This window comes from Ciconia boyciana, chromosome 36, assembly GCF_034638445.1.
Source record: "Ciconia boyciana chromosome 36, ASM3463844v1, whole genome shotgun sequence".
Classification (NCBI taxonomy): Eukaryota; Metazoa; Chordata; class Aves; order Ciconiiformes; family Ciconiidae; genus Ciconia; species Ciconia boyciana.
In genome coordinates, this window is record NC_132969.1 from 1 (window position 1) to 16,625 (window position 16,625).

A 16,625-nucleotide genomic window follows, 5' to 3' on the forward strand; every position below is an offset into this window, starting at 1 on the left:
CGTCCAGCCTGACCTTGAATGTTTCCAGGGTTGAAGTATCGACCACCGAATGTTTCCAGCATCGACCACCTCTCTGGGCAACCTGGGCCAGGGTTTCACCACCCTCATGGTAAGAAATTTCTTCTTGATATCTGGTCCGAATCTCCCCCCGTTTAGCTTAAAACCCTCACCCATTGTTGTATCGTGACAGGCCCCACTACAGTCCACCCCCCATCTTTCACCTCAGCCTCCTTGAAGAACTGAAAGGCCACGAGAAGGTCTCCGCGGAGCCTCCTCTTCTCCAGGCCGAACAACCCCAACCCTCTCAGCTGTTCCTCACAGCGGAGGTGTTCCATCCCTCTGATCATTTTTGCGGCCTCCTCTGGACCCAGCACCAAGAGCTCCAAGCCCTTCCTGATGTCTCTCCATGCTGATGGCTCCAGACTGGACGCAGCGCTCCAGGTCGGGTCTCACCGGAGCAGAGCAGAGGCGCGGAACCACCTCCCTCGCCCTGCCGGCCACGCTTCTTCTCAAGCAGCCCAGGAGAACGTTGGCTCTGTGGGCTACGAGCGCACGTTGCCGGCTCGTGTCCAGCTTTTCATCCACCGGTGGCCCCAAGACCTTCTCGGCAGGGCTGCTCTCCATCCCTTCATCCCCCAGCCTGGATTGATCCCGGGGGTTGCCCCAACCCAGGTGTAGGACCCTGCCCTTGGCCTTGTTGAACCTCGTGAGGTTCACACGGACCCGCTTCTGGAGCTTCTCCAGGTCTCCCTCGATGGCGTCCCGTCCCTCGGGCGCGTCAACCGCACCACGCGGCTTGGTGGCATCTGCAAACTTGCTGAGGGTCCACTCGAGCCCCCCCTCTACGTCATTGATGAAGACATTAACCAGCAGTGGTCCCAAAACTGACCCCTGAGGGACACCACTCATCACTGATCTCCATCTGGACATTGAGCCCTTGACCACTACCCTCTGGACGCGAACACCCAACCAATTCCTCATCCACCAAACGGTCCACCCATCGAGTCCAGGTGTCTCCAGTTTAGAGAAGAAGGATCTTCTCTTGAGGTCCATCCGCTCCGGAGGTGTGGGACAAGAGGTTGCCAGTGATGACTGAGGCCAAGAAGTTCTTGAGAACCTCAGCCTTCTCCTCAGCCCATTACCAGTTTGCCAGTGAGAAGAAGACGTTCTCCAGGGCAGGGTTCTTCTGAGTAACCACCATGATCCCAACCATGGTCACCAGGCTGGCCACCAGGAGAGCTAAAGACTTTCTTGGGGTGCATTCTCCAGGAATGTTGGGTACCTCTAGGGGTGTCTCCACTCTAAGGTGGGCTTTGACCAGATGATCTCCAGCACCTTCAACCTCTCTCCGTTCCTCTTGGGTTTGACCTTGAAGCTATCTCAGGGTTCAGATGTCTCCACCAGAGCGGTCTTCTGCTCACCCAAGGTTGAGCTTGAGACCAAGGATGAGCTTGAGTCCTTCAACCTCTCTCCACTCCTCTTGGGTTTGACCTTGAAGCTATCTCAGGGCTTTGGATGTCTCCACCAGAGCGGTCTTCTGCTCACCCAAGGTTGAGCTTGAGACCAAGGTTGAGCTTGAGACCAAGGTTGAGCTTGAGTCCTTCAACCTCTCTTCGTTCCTCTTGGGTTTGACCTTGAAGCTATCTCAGGGTTCAGATGTCTCCACCAGAGCGGTCTTCTGCTCACCCAAGGTTGAACTTGAGACCAAGGTTGGGCTTGAGACCAAGGTCGAGCTTGAGACCAAGGTTGGGCTTGAGACCAAGGTTGAGCTTGAGACCAAGGTTGAGCTTGAGTCCTTCAACCTCTCTTCCTTCCTCTTGGGTTTGACCTTGAAGCTATCTCAGGGCTTCGGATGTCTCCACCAGAGCGGTCTTCTGCTCACCCAAGGTTGAGCTTGAGACCAAGGTTGGGCTTGAGACCAAGGTCGAGCTTGAGACCAAGGTTGGGCTTGAAACCAAGGTTGAGCTTGAGACCTTCAACCTCTATTCGTTCCTCTTGGCTTTGACCTTGAAGCTATCTCAGGGTTCAGATGTCTCCACCAGAGTGGTCTTCTGCTCACCCAAGGTTGAGCTTGAGACCAAGGTTGAGCTTGAGGCCAAGGTTGGGCTTGAAACCAAGGTTGAGCTTGAGACCAAGGTTGAGCTTGAGACCAAGGTTGAGCTTGAGTCCTTCAACCTCTCTCTGTTCCTCTTGGATTTGACCTTGAAGCTATCTCAGGGCTTTGGATGTCTCCACCAGAGCGGTCTTCTGCTCACCCAAGGATGGGCTTGAGACCAAGGTTGGGCTTGAGACCAAGGTTGAGCTTGAGACCTTCAACCTCTCTGCGGTCCTCTTGGGTTTGACCTTGAAGCTATCTCAGGGTTCAGATGTCTCCACCAGAGAGGTCTTCTGCTCACCCAAGGTTGAGCTTGAGACCAAGGTTGAGCTTGAGACCAAGGTTGAGCTTGAGTCCTTCAACCTCTCTTCGTTCCTCTTGGGTTTGACCTTGAAGCTATCTCAGGGTTCAGATGTCTCCACCAGAGCGGTCTTCTGCTCACCCAAGGTTGAACTTGAGACCAAGGTTGGGCTTGAGACCAAGGTCGAGCTTGAGACCAAGGTTGGGCTTGAGACCAAGGTTGAGCTTGAGACCAAGGTTGAGCTTGAGTCCTTCAACCTCTCTTCCTTCCTCTTGGGTTTGACCTTGAAGCTATCTCAGGGCTTCGGATGTCTCCACCAGAGCGGTCTTCTGCTCACCCAAGGTTGAGCTTGAGACCAAGGTTGGGCTTGAGACCAAGGTCGAGCTTGAGACCAAGGTTGGGCTTGAAACCAAGGTTGAGCTTGAGACCTTCAACCTCTATTCGTTCCTCTTGGCTTTGACCTTGAAGCTATCTCAGGGTTCAGATGTCTCCACCAGAGTGGTCTTCTGCTCACCCAAGGTTGAGCTTGAGACCAAGGTTGAGCTTGAGGCCAAGGTTGGGCTTGAAACCAAGGTTGAGCTTGAGTCCTTCAACCTCTCTCTGTTCCTCTTGGATTTGACCTTGAAGCTATCTCAGGGCTTTGGATGTCTCCACCAGAGCGGTCTTCTGCTCACCCAAGGATGGGCTTGAGACCAAGGTTGGGCTTGAGACCAAGGTTGAGCTTGAGACCTTCAACCTCTCTGCGGTCCTCTTGGGTTTGACCTTGAAGCTATCTCAGGGTTCAGATGTCTCCACCAGAGAGGTCTTCTGCTCACCCAAGGTTGGGCTTGAGACCAAGGTTGGGCTTGAGACCAAGGTTGAGCCTGAGACCAAGGTTGGGCTTGAGACCAAGGTTGAGCTTGAGACCAAGGTTGAGCTTGAGTCCTTCAACCTCTCTTCGTTCCTCTTGGGTTTGTCCTTGAAGCTATCTCAGGGCTTCGGATGTCTCCACCAGAGCGGTCTTCTGCTCAGCCAAGGTTGAGCTTGAGACCAAGGTTGGGCTTGAGACCAAGGTTGAGCTTGAGACCAAGGTTGGGCTTGAGACCTTCTAGAGATCTCATGGCCACCTGGAGGCACGGGAGGAGGAGGAGCCTTGAGCCCCCCACGCTCTGGAGAAGACCCCGGCAGAGGCTTCCCACCGGGGAGGGGAGGGGCCTCGCCCGAGGGCTGAAGGTGCTGGGGGAGGTGGGGCTGCCCCACACCCAGGCGGAGTTGGCCCAGTTTGGACTGGGAGGGGCCCAGTCTGTACTGGGAACTGTTGATGGATCCAGTCCTTACTGGGAAGGAATTGGGGGATCCAGTTTGGACTGGGAGGGGCCCAGTATGGACTGGGAGGGGATTAGGGGATCCAGTTTGGACTGGGAGGGTGCCCAGTACGGACTGGGAGGGGATCAGGGGATCCAGTCTGTACTGGGAAGAGGCCCAGTCTGTACTGGGAGGGGTTTAAGGGATCCGCCTTGGACTGGGAAGGGCCCAGTGTGTACTGGGAGGGAATCGGGGATCCAGTTTGGACGGGGAGGGGCCCAGTATGGACTGGGAGGGGATTAGGGGATCCAGTTTGGACTGGGAGGGGCCCAGTCCTTACTGGGAGGGAACTGGGGATCCAGTTTGGACTGGGAGGGGCCCAGTCTGTACTGGGAGGGGATTAGGGGATCCAGTTTGGACTGGGAGGGGCCCAGTCTGTACTGGGAGGGGATTAGGGGATCCACTCTGTACTGGGAGGGGGCGCAGTCTGTACTGGGAGGGGATTAGGGGATCCAGTTTGGACTGGGAGGGGCCCAGTCTGTACTGGGAGGGCATTAGGGGATCCAGTTTGGACTGGGAGGGGGCCCAGTATGGACTGGGAGGGGATTAGGGGATCCAGTTTGGACTGGGAGGGGGCCCAGTCTGTACTGGGAACTGTTGAATGGATCCAGTCCTTACTGGGAGGGAATCGGGGGATCCAGTTTGGATTGGGAAGGGCCCAGTCTGTACTGGGAGGGGATTAGGGGATCCAGTTTGGACTGGGAGGGGCCCAGTATGGACTGGGAGGATTAGGGGATCCAGTCTGTACTGGGAAGAGCCCAGTCTGTACTGGGAGGATTAGGGGATCCAGTTTGGACTGGGAGGGGGCCCAGTCTGTACTGGGAGGGGATTAGGGGATCCAGTTTGGACTGGGAGACGGCCCAGTCTGTACTGGGAGGGGATTAGGGGATCCACTCTGTACTGGGAGGGGCCCAGTCTGTACTGGGAGGGGATTAGCGGATCCAGTTTGGACTGGGAGGGGGCCCAGTCTGGACTGGGAGGGGATTAGGGGATCCAGTTTGGACTGGGAGGGGGTCCAGTCTGTACTGGGAGGGGATTAGGGGATCCAGTTTGGACTGGGAGGGGCCCAGTATGGACTGGGAGGGGATTAGGGGATCCAGTCTGTACTGGGAAGAGCCCAGTCTGTACTGGGAGGGGATTAGGGGATCCAGTTTGGACTGGGAGGGGCCCAGTATGGACTGGGAGGGGATTAGGGGATCCAGTCTGTACTGGGAAGAGCCCAGTCTGTACTGGGAGGGGATTAGGGGATCCAGTTTGGACTGGGAGAGGGCCCAGTCTGTACTGGGAACTGTTGAATGGATCAGGTCCTTACTGGGAGGGAACTGGGGGATCCAGTTTGGACTGGGAGGGGGCCCAGTCTGTACTGGGAGGGAACTGGGGGATCCAGTTTGGACTGGGAGGGGGCCCGGTCTGTACTGGGAGGGAACTGGGGGATCCACTCTGTACTGGGAGGGGGCCCAGTCCTTACTGGGAGGGAACTGGGGGATCCAGTTTGGACTGGGAGGGGCCCAGTCTGTACTGGGAGGGAACTGGGGATCCACTCTGTACTGGGAGGGGCCCAGTCTGTAGTGGGGGGGTATCGGGTGTCCAGTTTGGACTGGGAGAGGGCCCAGTCTGTACTGGGAAGTGTTGAATGGATCCAGTCTGTACTGGGAGGGGGCCCAGTCTGTACTGGGAGGGAACTGGGGATCCACTCTGTACTGGGACGGGGCCCAGTCTGTACTGGGAGGGAACTGGGGGATCCAGTTTGGACTGGGAGGGGGCCCAGTCTGTACTGGGAGGGAACTGGGGGATCCACTCTGTACTGGGAGGGGGCCCAGTCCTTACTGGGAGGGAACTGGGGGATCCAGTTTGGACTGGGAGGGGGCCCAGTCTGTACTGGGAGGGAACTGGGGGATCCACTCTGTACTGGGAGGGGGCCCAGTCCTTACTGGGAAGTGTTGAATGGATCCACTCTGTACTGGGAGGGGGCCCAGTCTGTACTGGGAGGGAACTGGGGGATCCAGTTTGGACTGGAAAGGGCCCAGTCTGTACTGGGAGGGAACTGGGGGATCCACTCTGTACTGGGAGGGGGCCCAGTCTGTACTGGGAAGTGTTGAATGGATCCAGTCTGTACTGGGAGAGGGCCCAGTCTGTACTGGGAGGGAACTGGGGGGTCCCAGTCCTTACTGGGACTGGGGCCAGGGGTCCAGTTTGCACTGGGAGGGGCCCGGTCCCTACTGGGGGTGACGTCGCGGGGTCCCCGGCGCTGCCCCTCCCCCCCAAGCAGGAGGCCGGGACGTCCCCAACGATCTTTAATGTGGGCGCAGCGGCGGGGGAGGGGACGGGGACCCCTGGGGGGGCCCCCACCCTGGGACCCCCACCCTGGGACCCCCCACCCTGGGACCCCCCACCCTGGGACCCCCGGGGACGGTGCCAGCCCCACCCCAGCCGTGGGGTCCCCAGGGCCCGGAGGGGGGAGGGGGCGGGGGGGTGGGGCCACGGCCAGGGGGAGCCACGGGGACCCCAGGGTGCCCCATAGGGACCCCATAGGGACCCCGGGGTGCCCCATAGAGACCCCAGAGTGCCCCATAGGGACCCCATAGGGACCCCGGGGTGCCCCATAGAGACCCCAGAGTGCCCCATAGGGACCCCATAGGGACCCCGGGGTGCCCCATAGAGACCCCAGGGTGCCCCACAGGGACCCCAGGACCTTCCAGGGTGCCCCATAGAGACCCCAGGTTGCCCCATAGAGACCCCAGGACCCCCAGGGTGCCCCCATAGAGACCCCATAGAGACCCCAGAGTGCCCCATAGGGACCCCGTAGAGACCCCAGGCTGCCCCACAGAGACCCCAGGGTGCCCCCACAGAGACCCCATAGAGACCCCAGAGTGCCCCATAGGGACCCGTAGAGACCCCAGGGTGCCCCATAGAGACCCCAGAGTGCCCCATAGGGACCCCACAGAGACCCCAGGGTGCCCCACAGAGACCCCAGGACCTTCCAGGGTGCCCCATAGAGACCCCAGGGTGCCCCATAGGGAACACTGGGTGCCCCATAGGGACGCCAGGACCCTCCAGGGTGCCCCATAGGGAACCCAGGCTGCCCCCTAGAGACCCCCGGGTGCCCCCTAGAGACCCCAGGACCCCCCAGGGTGCCCCATAGAGACCCCAGAGAGACCCCAGAGTGCCACATAGGGACCCCGTAGAGACCCCAGGCTGCCCCACAGAGACCCCACAGAGCCCCCAGGCTGCCCCATAGGGAACACAGGGTGCCCCATAGAGACCCCACAGTGCCCCATAGGGACCCCAGGACCTCCCAGGCTGCCCCACAGAGACCCCAGGCTGCCCCATAGGGACCCCATAGAGCCCCCAGGGTGCCCCACAGAGCCCCCAGGCTGCCCCATAGAGACCCCAGGCTGCCCCACAGAGACCCCAGGCTGCCCCCAGGCTGCCCCATAGAGACCCCACAGTGCCCCACAGAGCCCCCAGGCTGCCCCACAGAGACCCCACAGAGCCCCCAGGCTGCCCCACAGAGCCCCCAGGCTGCCCCACAGAGACCCCAGGGTGCCCCACAGAGACCCCACAGAACCCCCAGCCTGCCCCACAGCTTCTCAGCCCCCTCCCACATTCCCCCCTTCCCCTCCCCGACATCTCCAGGGTGCTGGGGGGGCCTGCGGGGCTCAGGGGGCTGGCGGGGGGGCGGGGGGAGGGGCGCGGAAGAGGCGCCAGGCCCCCCGGCAGATGAGGGCGAACCAGTAGAGCTGGGGGGCCAGGAGGGCGGCGGCGGCGGCGTTGTAGGCGGGGGGCAGGGCGGCCGGCACCCGCAGCAGCGGCAGCCCCCGCTGGCGCCCGTAGGCCCAGTAGAGGTAGGGGAAGAGGAGGACGCGGCAGAGGAGGAAGGTCACCAGCAGGGCCACCCCGTTGAGCTTGTGGAGAGCCGTGTGCTGGCGCTGGTACTGGCGGGGAGGGGAGAAAGAGGGGGGTGAGGGAGGACCTGGGCTTGGGGAGCTGGGGGGGGGGTTGAGGGACCCATGGGCACCTGAGATGTTCTGGGGACACCAGGGGTTGAGGGACTCAGGGACACCTGAGATGTTCTTCTGGGGACACCAGGGTTGGGGACACGTGGGCACCTGACGTCTGTATGGGGACCCCAGGGGTTGAGGGACCCAGGGACACCCCACATCTACCCAAGGGTTGAGGGACCCATGGGCACCTGAGATGTTCTCCTGGGGACACCAGGGGTTGGAGGACCCAGGGACACCTGAGATGTTCTCCTGGGGACACCAGGGGTTGGAGGACCCAGGGACACCTGAGATGTTCTCCTGGGGACACCAGGGGTTGGAGGACCCATGGCCACCCCACATCTACCCAGGGGTTGATGGACCCATGGCCACCTGAGATGTTCTCCTGGGGACCCCAGGGGTTGAGGGACCCATGGGCACCCCACATCTACCCAGGGGTTGAGGGACCCATGGCCACCTGAGATGTTCTCCTGGGGACCCCAGGGGTTTGGGGACCCATGGCCACCCAAGATGTCCTCCTGGAGACCCAGAGGTTGGTGGCCCATGGGGTTGGTGGCCCGCGGGGGGACCCAGGTATCCGGACTCACCAGGATGAGGACCTTGCCGAGGCAGACGAAGGGGGTGCTGAGCTCGGCCATCAGAAGACACCCCAAGAAGAAGTCGCCCTTCCCCTGGCGCCACAGCTGGGGGGACACGGGGGGGACACGTGGGGACACGGGGGGGACACGGGGGGAGGCACAAGGGGATGGGGTCACACGAGGACACCCAGGTCACACAAGGACACAACCTGGGCTGTCCCCATCTCCCTGTCCCCAGGGTGTCCCCGTGTCCCTGAGGTGTCCCTGAGGTGTCCCCATGTCCCCAAGGTGTCCCCAAGGGGACCCCGTCTCCACTCCCGCTCTCCATGGCTACGGGGAAGCCAGCAGGCACCGTGGTGGTGTGGTGGCCCTCCATAACCACGTCCATCCCAAGACCATGTTCCTCCACCCCATATCCCCAGGTGTCCCCAGCCCATCCCATTGTCCCCAAGTGTCCCCATGTCCCTGTCCGCACGGCCATCGAGGAGTCAGCAAGCACCGTGGTGGTGTGGTGGCCCTCCATAACCACGTCCATCCCAAGACCATGTTCCTCCATCCCATGTCCCTGAGCCAACCCGATGTCCCCAACACATCCCGGTGTCCCCAGGGTGTCCCCAACCATCCCATGTCCCTCTTTCCATTCCCCGTGGTCATGGGGAAGCAAACAAGCACCGTGGTGGTGTGGTGGTCCTCCATAACCACGTCCATCCCAAGACCATGTTCCTCCACCCCACAGCCCTGAGCCAACTCCATGTCAACACATCCCTGTGGTGTCCCCAACCATCCCATGTCCCTATCCCCATTCTCCATGGCCACAGGAAAGCCAATGAGCACCATGGTGGTGTGGTGGACCTTCATGAGGACGTCCATCCCAAGGTGATGTCTCTCCATCCCACATCCCCAAGTGTCCCCAACCCATCCCACTGTCCCCAAATGTTCCTATGTCCCCATCTCCATCCCCACAGTCATGGGCAAGTCAACAAGCACCATAGGGCTATGGTGGACCTCCATGAGCACGTCCATCCCAAGGTGACGTCCCTCCATCCCACGTCCCTGAGCCAACCCCCTGTCCCCAGCCCTTTCCCTTGTCCCCAAGGTGTCCCCAACCCTCCCACGTCCCCGTCCCCACTCACAGCGGCCACGGGGAAGCAGACGAGCACCACGGCGGCGTGGTGGACCTCCATGAGCACGTCCATCCCAAGGTGACGTCCCTCCGTCCCACGTCCCTGAGCCAACCCCCTGTCCCCAGCCCTTTCCCTTGTCCCCGAGGTGTCCCCAACCCTTTCCCTTGTCCCCGAGGTGTCCCCAGCCCTCCCACGTCCCCGTCCCCACTCACGGCGGCCACGGGGAAGCAGATGAGCACCATGGCGGCGTGGTGGACCTCCATGAGCACGTCCATCCCAAGGTGATGTCCCTCCATCCCACGTCCCTGAGCCAACCCCCTGTCCCCAGCCCTTTCCCTTGTCCCCGAGGTGTCCCCAACCCTCCCACGTCCCCGTCCCCACTCACGGCGCCCACGGGGAAGCAGACGAGCACCATGGCGGCGTGGTGGACCTCCATGAGCACGTCCATCCCACGTCCCTGAGCCAACCCTCTGTCCCCAGCCCTTTCCCTTGTCCCCGAGGTGTCCCCAGCCCTTTCCCTTGTCCCCGAGGTGTCCCCAGCCCTCCCACGTCCCCGTCCCCACTCACGGCGCCCACGGGGAAGCAGACGAGCACCACGGCGGCGTGGTGGACCTCCATGAGCACGTCCATCCCAAGGTGACGTCCCTCCGTCCCACGTCCCTGAGCCAACCCCCTGTCCCCAGCCCTTTCCCTTGTCCCCGAGGTGTCCCCAGCCCTTTCCCTTGTCCCCGAGGTGTCCCCAACCCTCCCACGTCCCCGTCCCCACTCACGGCGGCCACGGGGAAGCAGACGAGCACCATGGCGGCGTGGTGGACCTCCATGAGCACGTCCATCCCAAGGTGACGTTCCATGTCCCTGAGCCAACCCCCTGTCCCCAGCCCTTTCCCTTGTCCCCGAGGTGTCCCCAACCCTCCCACGTCCCCGTCCCCACTCACGGCGCCCACGGGGAAGCAGACGAGCACCACGGCGGCGTGGTGGACCTCCATGAGCACGTCCATCCCAAGGTGACGTCCCTCCGTCCCACGTCCCTGAGCCAACCCCCTGTCCCCAGCCCTTTCCCTTGTCCCCGAGGTGTCCCCAACCCTCCCACGTCCCCGTCCCCACTCACGGCGGCCACGGGGAAGCAGACGAGCACCATGGCGGCGTGGTGGAGCACCATCAGGAGGTCCTTGCGCAGGTAGGCGCCGGCAGCCGCTCTCATGGACGGAGGAGGTGCCACCTCGTGTCCCTTCACCCGTCCCCGGTGCCAGTGACACAGGAACATGGCGTAGACGTCGTAGATGAAGTAGGGGACGGCGAATTGGGGGTACGCCCCCGCCAGCCAGTGCCTGGGGGAGGGGTGGCATTCGGTGACCCAAGTGTCCCGGGAACCCCGTGACACCCCCTCGGGGCACCCAGGTGGCCAGGGGACCTTGGGGGACCCAACTGGGGGGACCCAGGAGTTCGGGGACCCCAACCGGGGGACCCAGGCGTCCGGAGAACCTTGAGGAACCCAACTTTGGGTGGGGGTGGGGAGGGGGGAGGGGACACGCAGACGTCCGGAGGACCCAACCGTGGGGTGGGGGTGGGGGACACCCAGGTGTCACCCCCAACCTGGGGGGACCCAGGTGACCCTCGGACATCGCCCTCGGGGCACCCAGGCCCCCCCTGGCTCCCCCCGAGGGCACCCACGCGCCCGGGTTAATCCCGGCTGAGCCCCTGCTCCCGCTTAATCCCACCCCTCCCCCCCTCCCAGGGGCCCAAGCGGCCGCCCCTCCCCCCACCCCCCAAGGCGTCCGGGTGCTGCCCTTCGCTGCGGGGGAGGGGGTACCTGGGGGCACCCATGGGTGCTGGGGGGTTGCTGAGGGTCAGGGGCAGCTATGGGGGCTGTGGAGCGGGGGGGCACCCATGGGTGATGGAGGGGGGAGCTGTGGGGCCGGGGGTCACCCGTGGGTGCTGTGGGGCTGGGGGGGGAGGTTGTGGGGGGCACCCATGGGTGATGGAGGGGGGAGCTGTGGGGCCGGGGGTCACCCACGGGCGCTGTGGGGCTGCCATGGGGCTGGAGGGGCACCCACGGGTGCGGCGGGTTCAGCGTCACCCGTGGGTGCCGGGGCACTCACTGGTCATCGATGACGTGGTGGCAGGAGGAGGAGATGATGTACCCGGCCGTGGAGGCCATCACCGCCTGCACCGAGGACACCAGCCTGGGGACATGGGGGGACACGGGGGACAGGGGACACGGGGGGACATGGGGGACAGGGGACACGGGGGGACAGGGACAGGGGGACACGGGGGACAGGGGACACGGGGGACAGGGGGACACGGGGGGATGGGGGACAGGGGGACACGGGGGACGTGAGGACAGGGGGACACAGGGGGACAGGGGACACGGGGGACACGGGGACACGGGGGGATGGGGGACAGGGGACACGGGGGACAGGGGGACATGAGGACATGGGGACACGGGGGGACAGGGGACACGGGGGGACAGGGGACACGGGGGGATGGGGGACAGGGGACACGGGGGACAGGGGGACATGAGGACATGGGGACACGGGGGACAGGGGACACGGGGGACACGTGAGGACAGGGGACACGGGGGACAGGGGGACACGGGGGGACAGAGGGGACACGAGGACATGGGGACACGGCGGGGACACGGGGGGACAGGGGCCACGGATGGGCCACGTGAGGACGTGGGGACACGGGGGGACAGAGGGGGGGACAGAGGGGGGGCAGCCCCCGCCACACCCTCCCCCTGTCCCCGCCATGATGTCCCCGCGGTGTCCCCACCCCGTGCCACCTCTGTCCCTGTCCCTAAGCCGTCCTTGTCCCCGTCCCCATGCTGCCACCGTCACCGTCCATGTGCCACGCTAATCCCTGTCCTCAGGTTGTCCTTGTCCCCGCGCCATCCCTGTCCCCCCCCGTCCCCCTCCCAGTGCCACCCTGTCCCTGTCCTGTCCCCATCCCTGTCCCCCCCCGTCCCCCTCCCAGTGCCACCCTGTCCCTGTCCTGTCCCCATCCCTGTCCCCCCCTGTCCCCTCCCAGTGCCACCCTGTCCCTGTCCTGTCCCCATCCCTGTCCCCCCATCCCCCTCCCAGTGCCACCCTGTCCCTGTCCTGTCCCCATCCCTGTCCTGTCCCCATCCCTGTCCCCTCCCTGTCCCCATGCTGTCCCCGTCCCCACAGTGTCCCTGTGCCACATCCATCCCTGTCCCCCCCCGTCCCCCTCCCAGTGCCACCCTGTCCCTGTCCTGTCCCCATCCCTGTCCCCCCTGTCCCCTCCCAGTGCCACCCTGTCCCTGTCCTGTCCCCATCCCTGTCCTGTCCCCATCCCTGTCCCCTCCCTGCGGTGTCCTTGTCCCCAACTGTCCCCACCCTTCCGCCCTCCCTGCTCCCTCCCTGTCCCGGCCCTGTCCTTGGGCCACATCCACCCCTGTCCCCGCAGTGTCCTTGTCCCCATGCCCTCCCTGTCCCAGCCCTGTCCCCCTCCTCGTCCCCATCCCCACCCTGTCCCTGTCCTTGGGCCACATCCTCCCCTGTCCCCACCCCTGTCCCCACCCCTGTCCCCACCCCTGTCCCCCCATTCATCCCTGTCCCCTCCCCGTCCCTGTCCCCTCCCCATCCTCACCCCTGTCCCCATCCACCCCCTCCCTGTCCCCTCCTTGTCCCCATCCCTCCCCATCCCTGTCCCCATCCCCTCCCTGTCCCCATCCCTGTCCCTGTCCTGTCCCTGTCCCCATCCCCTCCCTGTCCCCTCCCCATCGCTGTCCCCTCCTTGTCCCCTCCCTGTCCCTGTCCCCATCCCTGTCCTCTCCCCATCCCTGTCCCCGTCCCCTCCCCATCCCCATCCCTGTCCCCGTCCCCTCCCCATCCCCATCCCTGTCCCCGTCCCGGTCCCCTCCCCATCCCTGTCCCTGTCCCCATCCCCTCGCTGTCCCCTCCTTGTCCCCTCCCTGTCCCTGTCCCCCTCCCCGTCCTGTCCCTGTCCCCATCCCCTCCCCATCCCTCCCCTCCTCCCGGTCCCCATGCCCGTCCCCTCCCCATCCCTGTCCCCATCCCTGTCCCTGTCCCCATCCCCTCCCCATCCCCGTCCCCTCCCGGTCCCCTCCCGTCCCCCCGGCCCGCTCCGGTACCTGGCGGCCACGATGGCTGCGTGGGGCTCGGGGCAGCGCAGCCGGCGCAGCGCGGCCTTGGCCAGCAGGAAGAGCCCGGGGAAGAAGAGGAGCCCGGCGGCCAGCGCCGCCCCGGGGGGGGCCATGGGGACCGCGCGGCGGGCGGGGCCGGGGCGGGGCCGGGGCAGGGCTGGGGGCAGGGCCGGGGGAGGGTGGGGGGCCGGGCCTGGAGGGCCCTCCTGCCCCCGCCCTCCTCAGCCCGCCCCTCCCCTCATTTGCATACGTTTGCATCTCACCGGCAAACGGGCGGGCCTCTCGCCTTCCCCCGGGCTCATGCATATTCAGCAGGAGCCGGCAGGCCCGCCCCCTTCATTTGCATACATTTGCCTACGCCCCCCACCTCAGGCCGCCGCGTCGCCACGGCGACGCGGGAAGGCGCACCGCGCATGCGCCGTCGCGCCGTCTGATTGGCAGCCAATAGACAAAGGCGGAGCGGGCGCGTTGCCGGGCAGAGCGGGGCAGGCGCGGGCCGCGCCGATTGGCCGAGGAGGGCGGGTTCTCGTGGGGCGGGGTCTTTCCGCTGCCCGCCAATAGAAACCCGCGGCGGGGGTTGCCATGGGGACCGCACTGCGGTGGGGGGGGCGGGGGCGTTGCCGCGACAACCGCGCGTGCGCGCGCCGGGGCCTCCCGACCGGCGTTTTGAATATTAATGAGGTGGGCGGAGCTCGGCTCTGTGCCGGGTGATTCTTAAGGCTAATTAGCACGTGGGTCATTAAATATGCGCTGCAAAGCTTATGAATATTAATGAGTGCTTTATGAACATGGATGAGGGCACATTGCGCTCTCCCCTGGGTAACCCCGCCCCTCGCGCCCCTGTCGTTCACTAAGCCCCGCCCACTGCTACAACCCCGCCCCTTCCGGCAGGTGGGCGGGGCGTACTGTCCTACACCCCCCCAAGCCCCGCCTCCTGCAGCATAACTCCCTTGCCCTGCCAAAGCCCCGCCCCTCATTAAGCTCCACCCTTCGATTGGGCGGGGCAACACCGCCCGGCCCAAGCCCCGCCCCTCACTAAGCTCCGCCCCCTCCCTGCACCCCACCTTGGGGGTCTCCCAGCCCCACGGGGGGGGGGGGCGGTGCCCTGGGAACCACCAGCTCCCCCCCCCCCCCCGCGTTACCATGGCGACGGGGGTGTGACCCCCGTTGCCACGGCGACCGCCCCCCACCTGCCCGGGGCAATGGGTGCCCCCAAAACGGTGGGGGAGCCCCCAAAACGGGGGGGGAGGGGCTAAAAGGGGGGCAAAACCGGCCGGGGGAGGGGCCAAAAATGGGGGGCAAAAGGGGCCCCCAAATGGGGGGCAAAGGGGAGGAGGGGCAAAGAGGGGGCAAAAGAAGGGGGTCCCCAAAACAGCCGGGGGTCCCCAAAATGATGGGGGTCCCTAAACGGGAGGGGATCCTTGCGAGCAAGGGGGCCCCTAAGGGGGGTGCGCTCTTTCCCTCCCCCGCCCGGAGGGAGGTGGGGGAGGGCGGGGGTTATTTTTGGCGGCCGAAAGGGCAGAGGTCACCCGAGAAGGTCAGGAAAGGGGGGACCCTCCCCCCCGGGGAGCCCCTATATAAGGGGGGAGCCCCGGCACCCCCAGCGCCGCCCCTGGACACCCCACGGTGAGTGGTTTTGGGGGACCCCCCGCACCCCAAAACCCCCACCCCGGTGCCCGGACCCCCCTCCCTGCACCCCAATATCCCCTCGCCCCCCAAATTGCTCCCCGGGTCCTGCAACACCTCCCTGCACCCCAAAACCCCCTGGACACCCCCCGCACCCCAAAATCACTCGGGGACCCCACCGGGCACACCAATACCCCCGGAGCACCCCAAAACCCTCCTCGCCCCCACCCCCCGCACCCCAAAATCCTCTTGGATCCCCCGGGCCTCCCCCACCTCAGTACCCCCGGCACCCCAAAACCCCTCCGCACCTCCCTTGCACCCCAATATCCCTCGTGGACCCCAAACCCCCTCAATCCCCCCTTCGGCACCCCAAAACTCCCAAGGGCGCTTGACTTCCTCCCGACACCCCGAAATCCCCCTGGGAACCCTAAACCCCCCCTGCCCGGAGCACCCCAAAACCCGAGTGAGCCCCACCGTGACTCAGCGCGCCGTTGCCCCTTTAAGGCCCCGCCCCGCGGTGGGGGCGCTGACGTCACGGCGCGGCCGGCCCCGCCCCCGTCCCGCGCGCCCCGCCGCTCCCCGCGACCAGGTGGGGGGAGGGGGGAGGGGGCGCCGGATTTTGGGGTGAAAAGGAGCGGGTTTGGGGGGGGGGAGGGTTGTGAGGGGAAAGGGGGTGATTTTGAGGTTAAAAAGGCCGTTTTGAGGTAAAAAGGCAGATTTGGGGGCTTGGGGGAGATTTGGGGTGAAGAGGGCAGATTTGGGGGTGTGGGGGAAATTCTGAGGTAAAAGGGGCAGATTTGGGGGAGTGGGGGCTGATTTGGGGGTGAAAAGGGAGATTTGGGAGTGGGGGTGAAATTTTCAGGTGAAAAAGGCAGGTTTGGGGGTGAAAGGGGCAGATTTGGGGGTGGGGTCAGATTTTGGGGTGAAAGGGTCAGAATTTGAGGCGAAAAGGGCAGATTTGGGGGTGAAAAAGGAAGATTTTGGGGTGTGGGGGCGGATTTGGGGGTGAAAAGGGCAGATGTGGGGTGAAAGAGGCAGATGTTGGGGTCTGGGGTGGATTTTGGGGGTGAAAGGGGCAGATTTTGAGGTGAAAAAGGCAGATTTTGGGGTGTGGGGGTGGATTTTGGGGTGAAAGGGGAGATTTGAGGTGAAAAAGGCAGATTTGGGGGTCTGGGATGAGATTTGGGGGTGAAAAGGGGCAAATTTGGGAGTGAAAGGGGCAGGGTTTGGGGTGAAAGGGGCAGATTTGAGGTGGAAATGGCAGATTTGGGGGTCTGGGGGTGGTTTTGGGGTGAAACGGGCAGGTTTGGGGGTCTGGATGGAGACTTGGGGTGCAAAGGCAGATTCTGGGGTAAAAGGGGCAGCTTTGGGGCGTGGGGGAAATTTTGGGGTGAAAGGGGCAGATTTTGGCATCTTGGGGCAGATTTGAG

General features: G+C 64.3%; 1 protein-coding gene across 1 annotated transcript; it reads right to left on the reverse strand.

Annotated features, from left to right (window-relative positions):
- Positions 1-7,395: 7,395 nt before the first annotated feature.
- TLCD3B (TLC domain containing 3B) lies at positions 7,396-13,716 on the reverse strand. Its single transcript, XM_072849112.1, has 5 exons — positions 13,558-13,716; positions 11,543-11,626; positions 10,552-10,771; positions 8,329-8,424; positions 7,396-7,675 (listed from the first exon to the last, which is right to left on the reverse strand). Exons 1-5 carry the CDS (start codon positions 13,680-13,682, stop codon positions 7,400-7,402), a joined length of 801 nt encoding a protein of 266 aa, XP_072705213.1. The 5' UTR covers positions 13,683-13,716; the 3' UTR covers positions 7,396-7,399.
- Between the last annotated feature and the right edge of the window lie 2,909 nt (positions 13,717-16,625).

Bases quoted from the DNA above. Each gene is read 5' to 3' on its own strand.
- TLCD3B (XM_072849112.1), bottom strand. From the start codon at position 13,682: ATGGCCCCCCCCGGGGCGGCGCTGGCCGCCGGGCTCCTCTTCTTCCCC. The intron at 8,425-10,551 runs GTGAGTGGGGAC...GTGTCCCCCCAG, and splicing joins TCTGCTTCCCCGTGGCCGCC to CTGTGGCGCCAGGGGAAGGG. The intron at 7,676-8,328 runs GTGAGTCCGGAT...CCTCCCCGCCAG, and splicing joins TCGGCAAGGTCCTCATCCTG to TACCAGCGCCAGCACACGGC.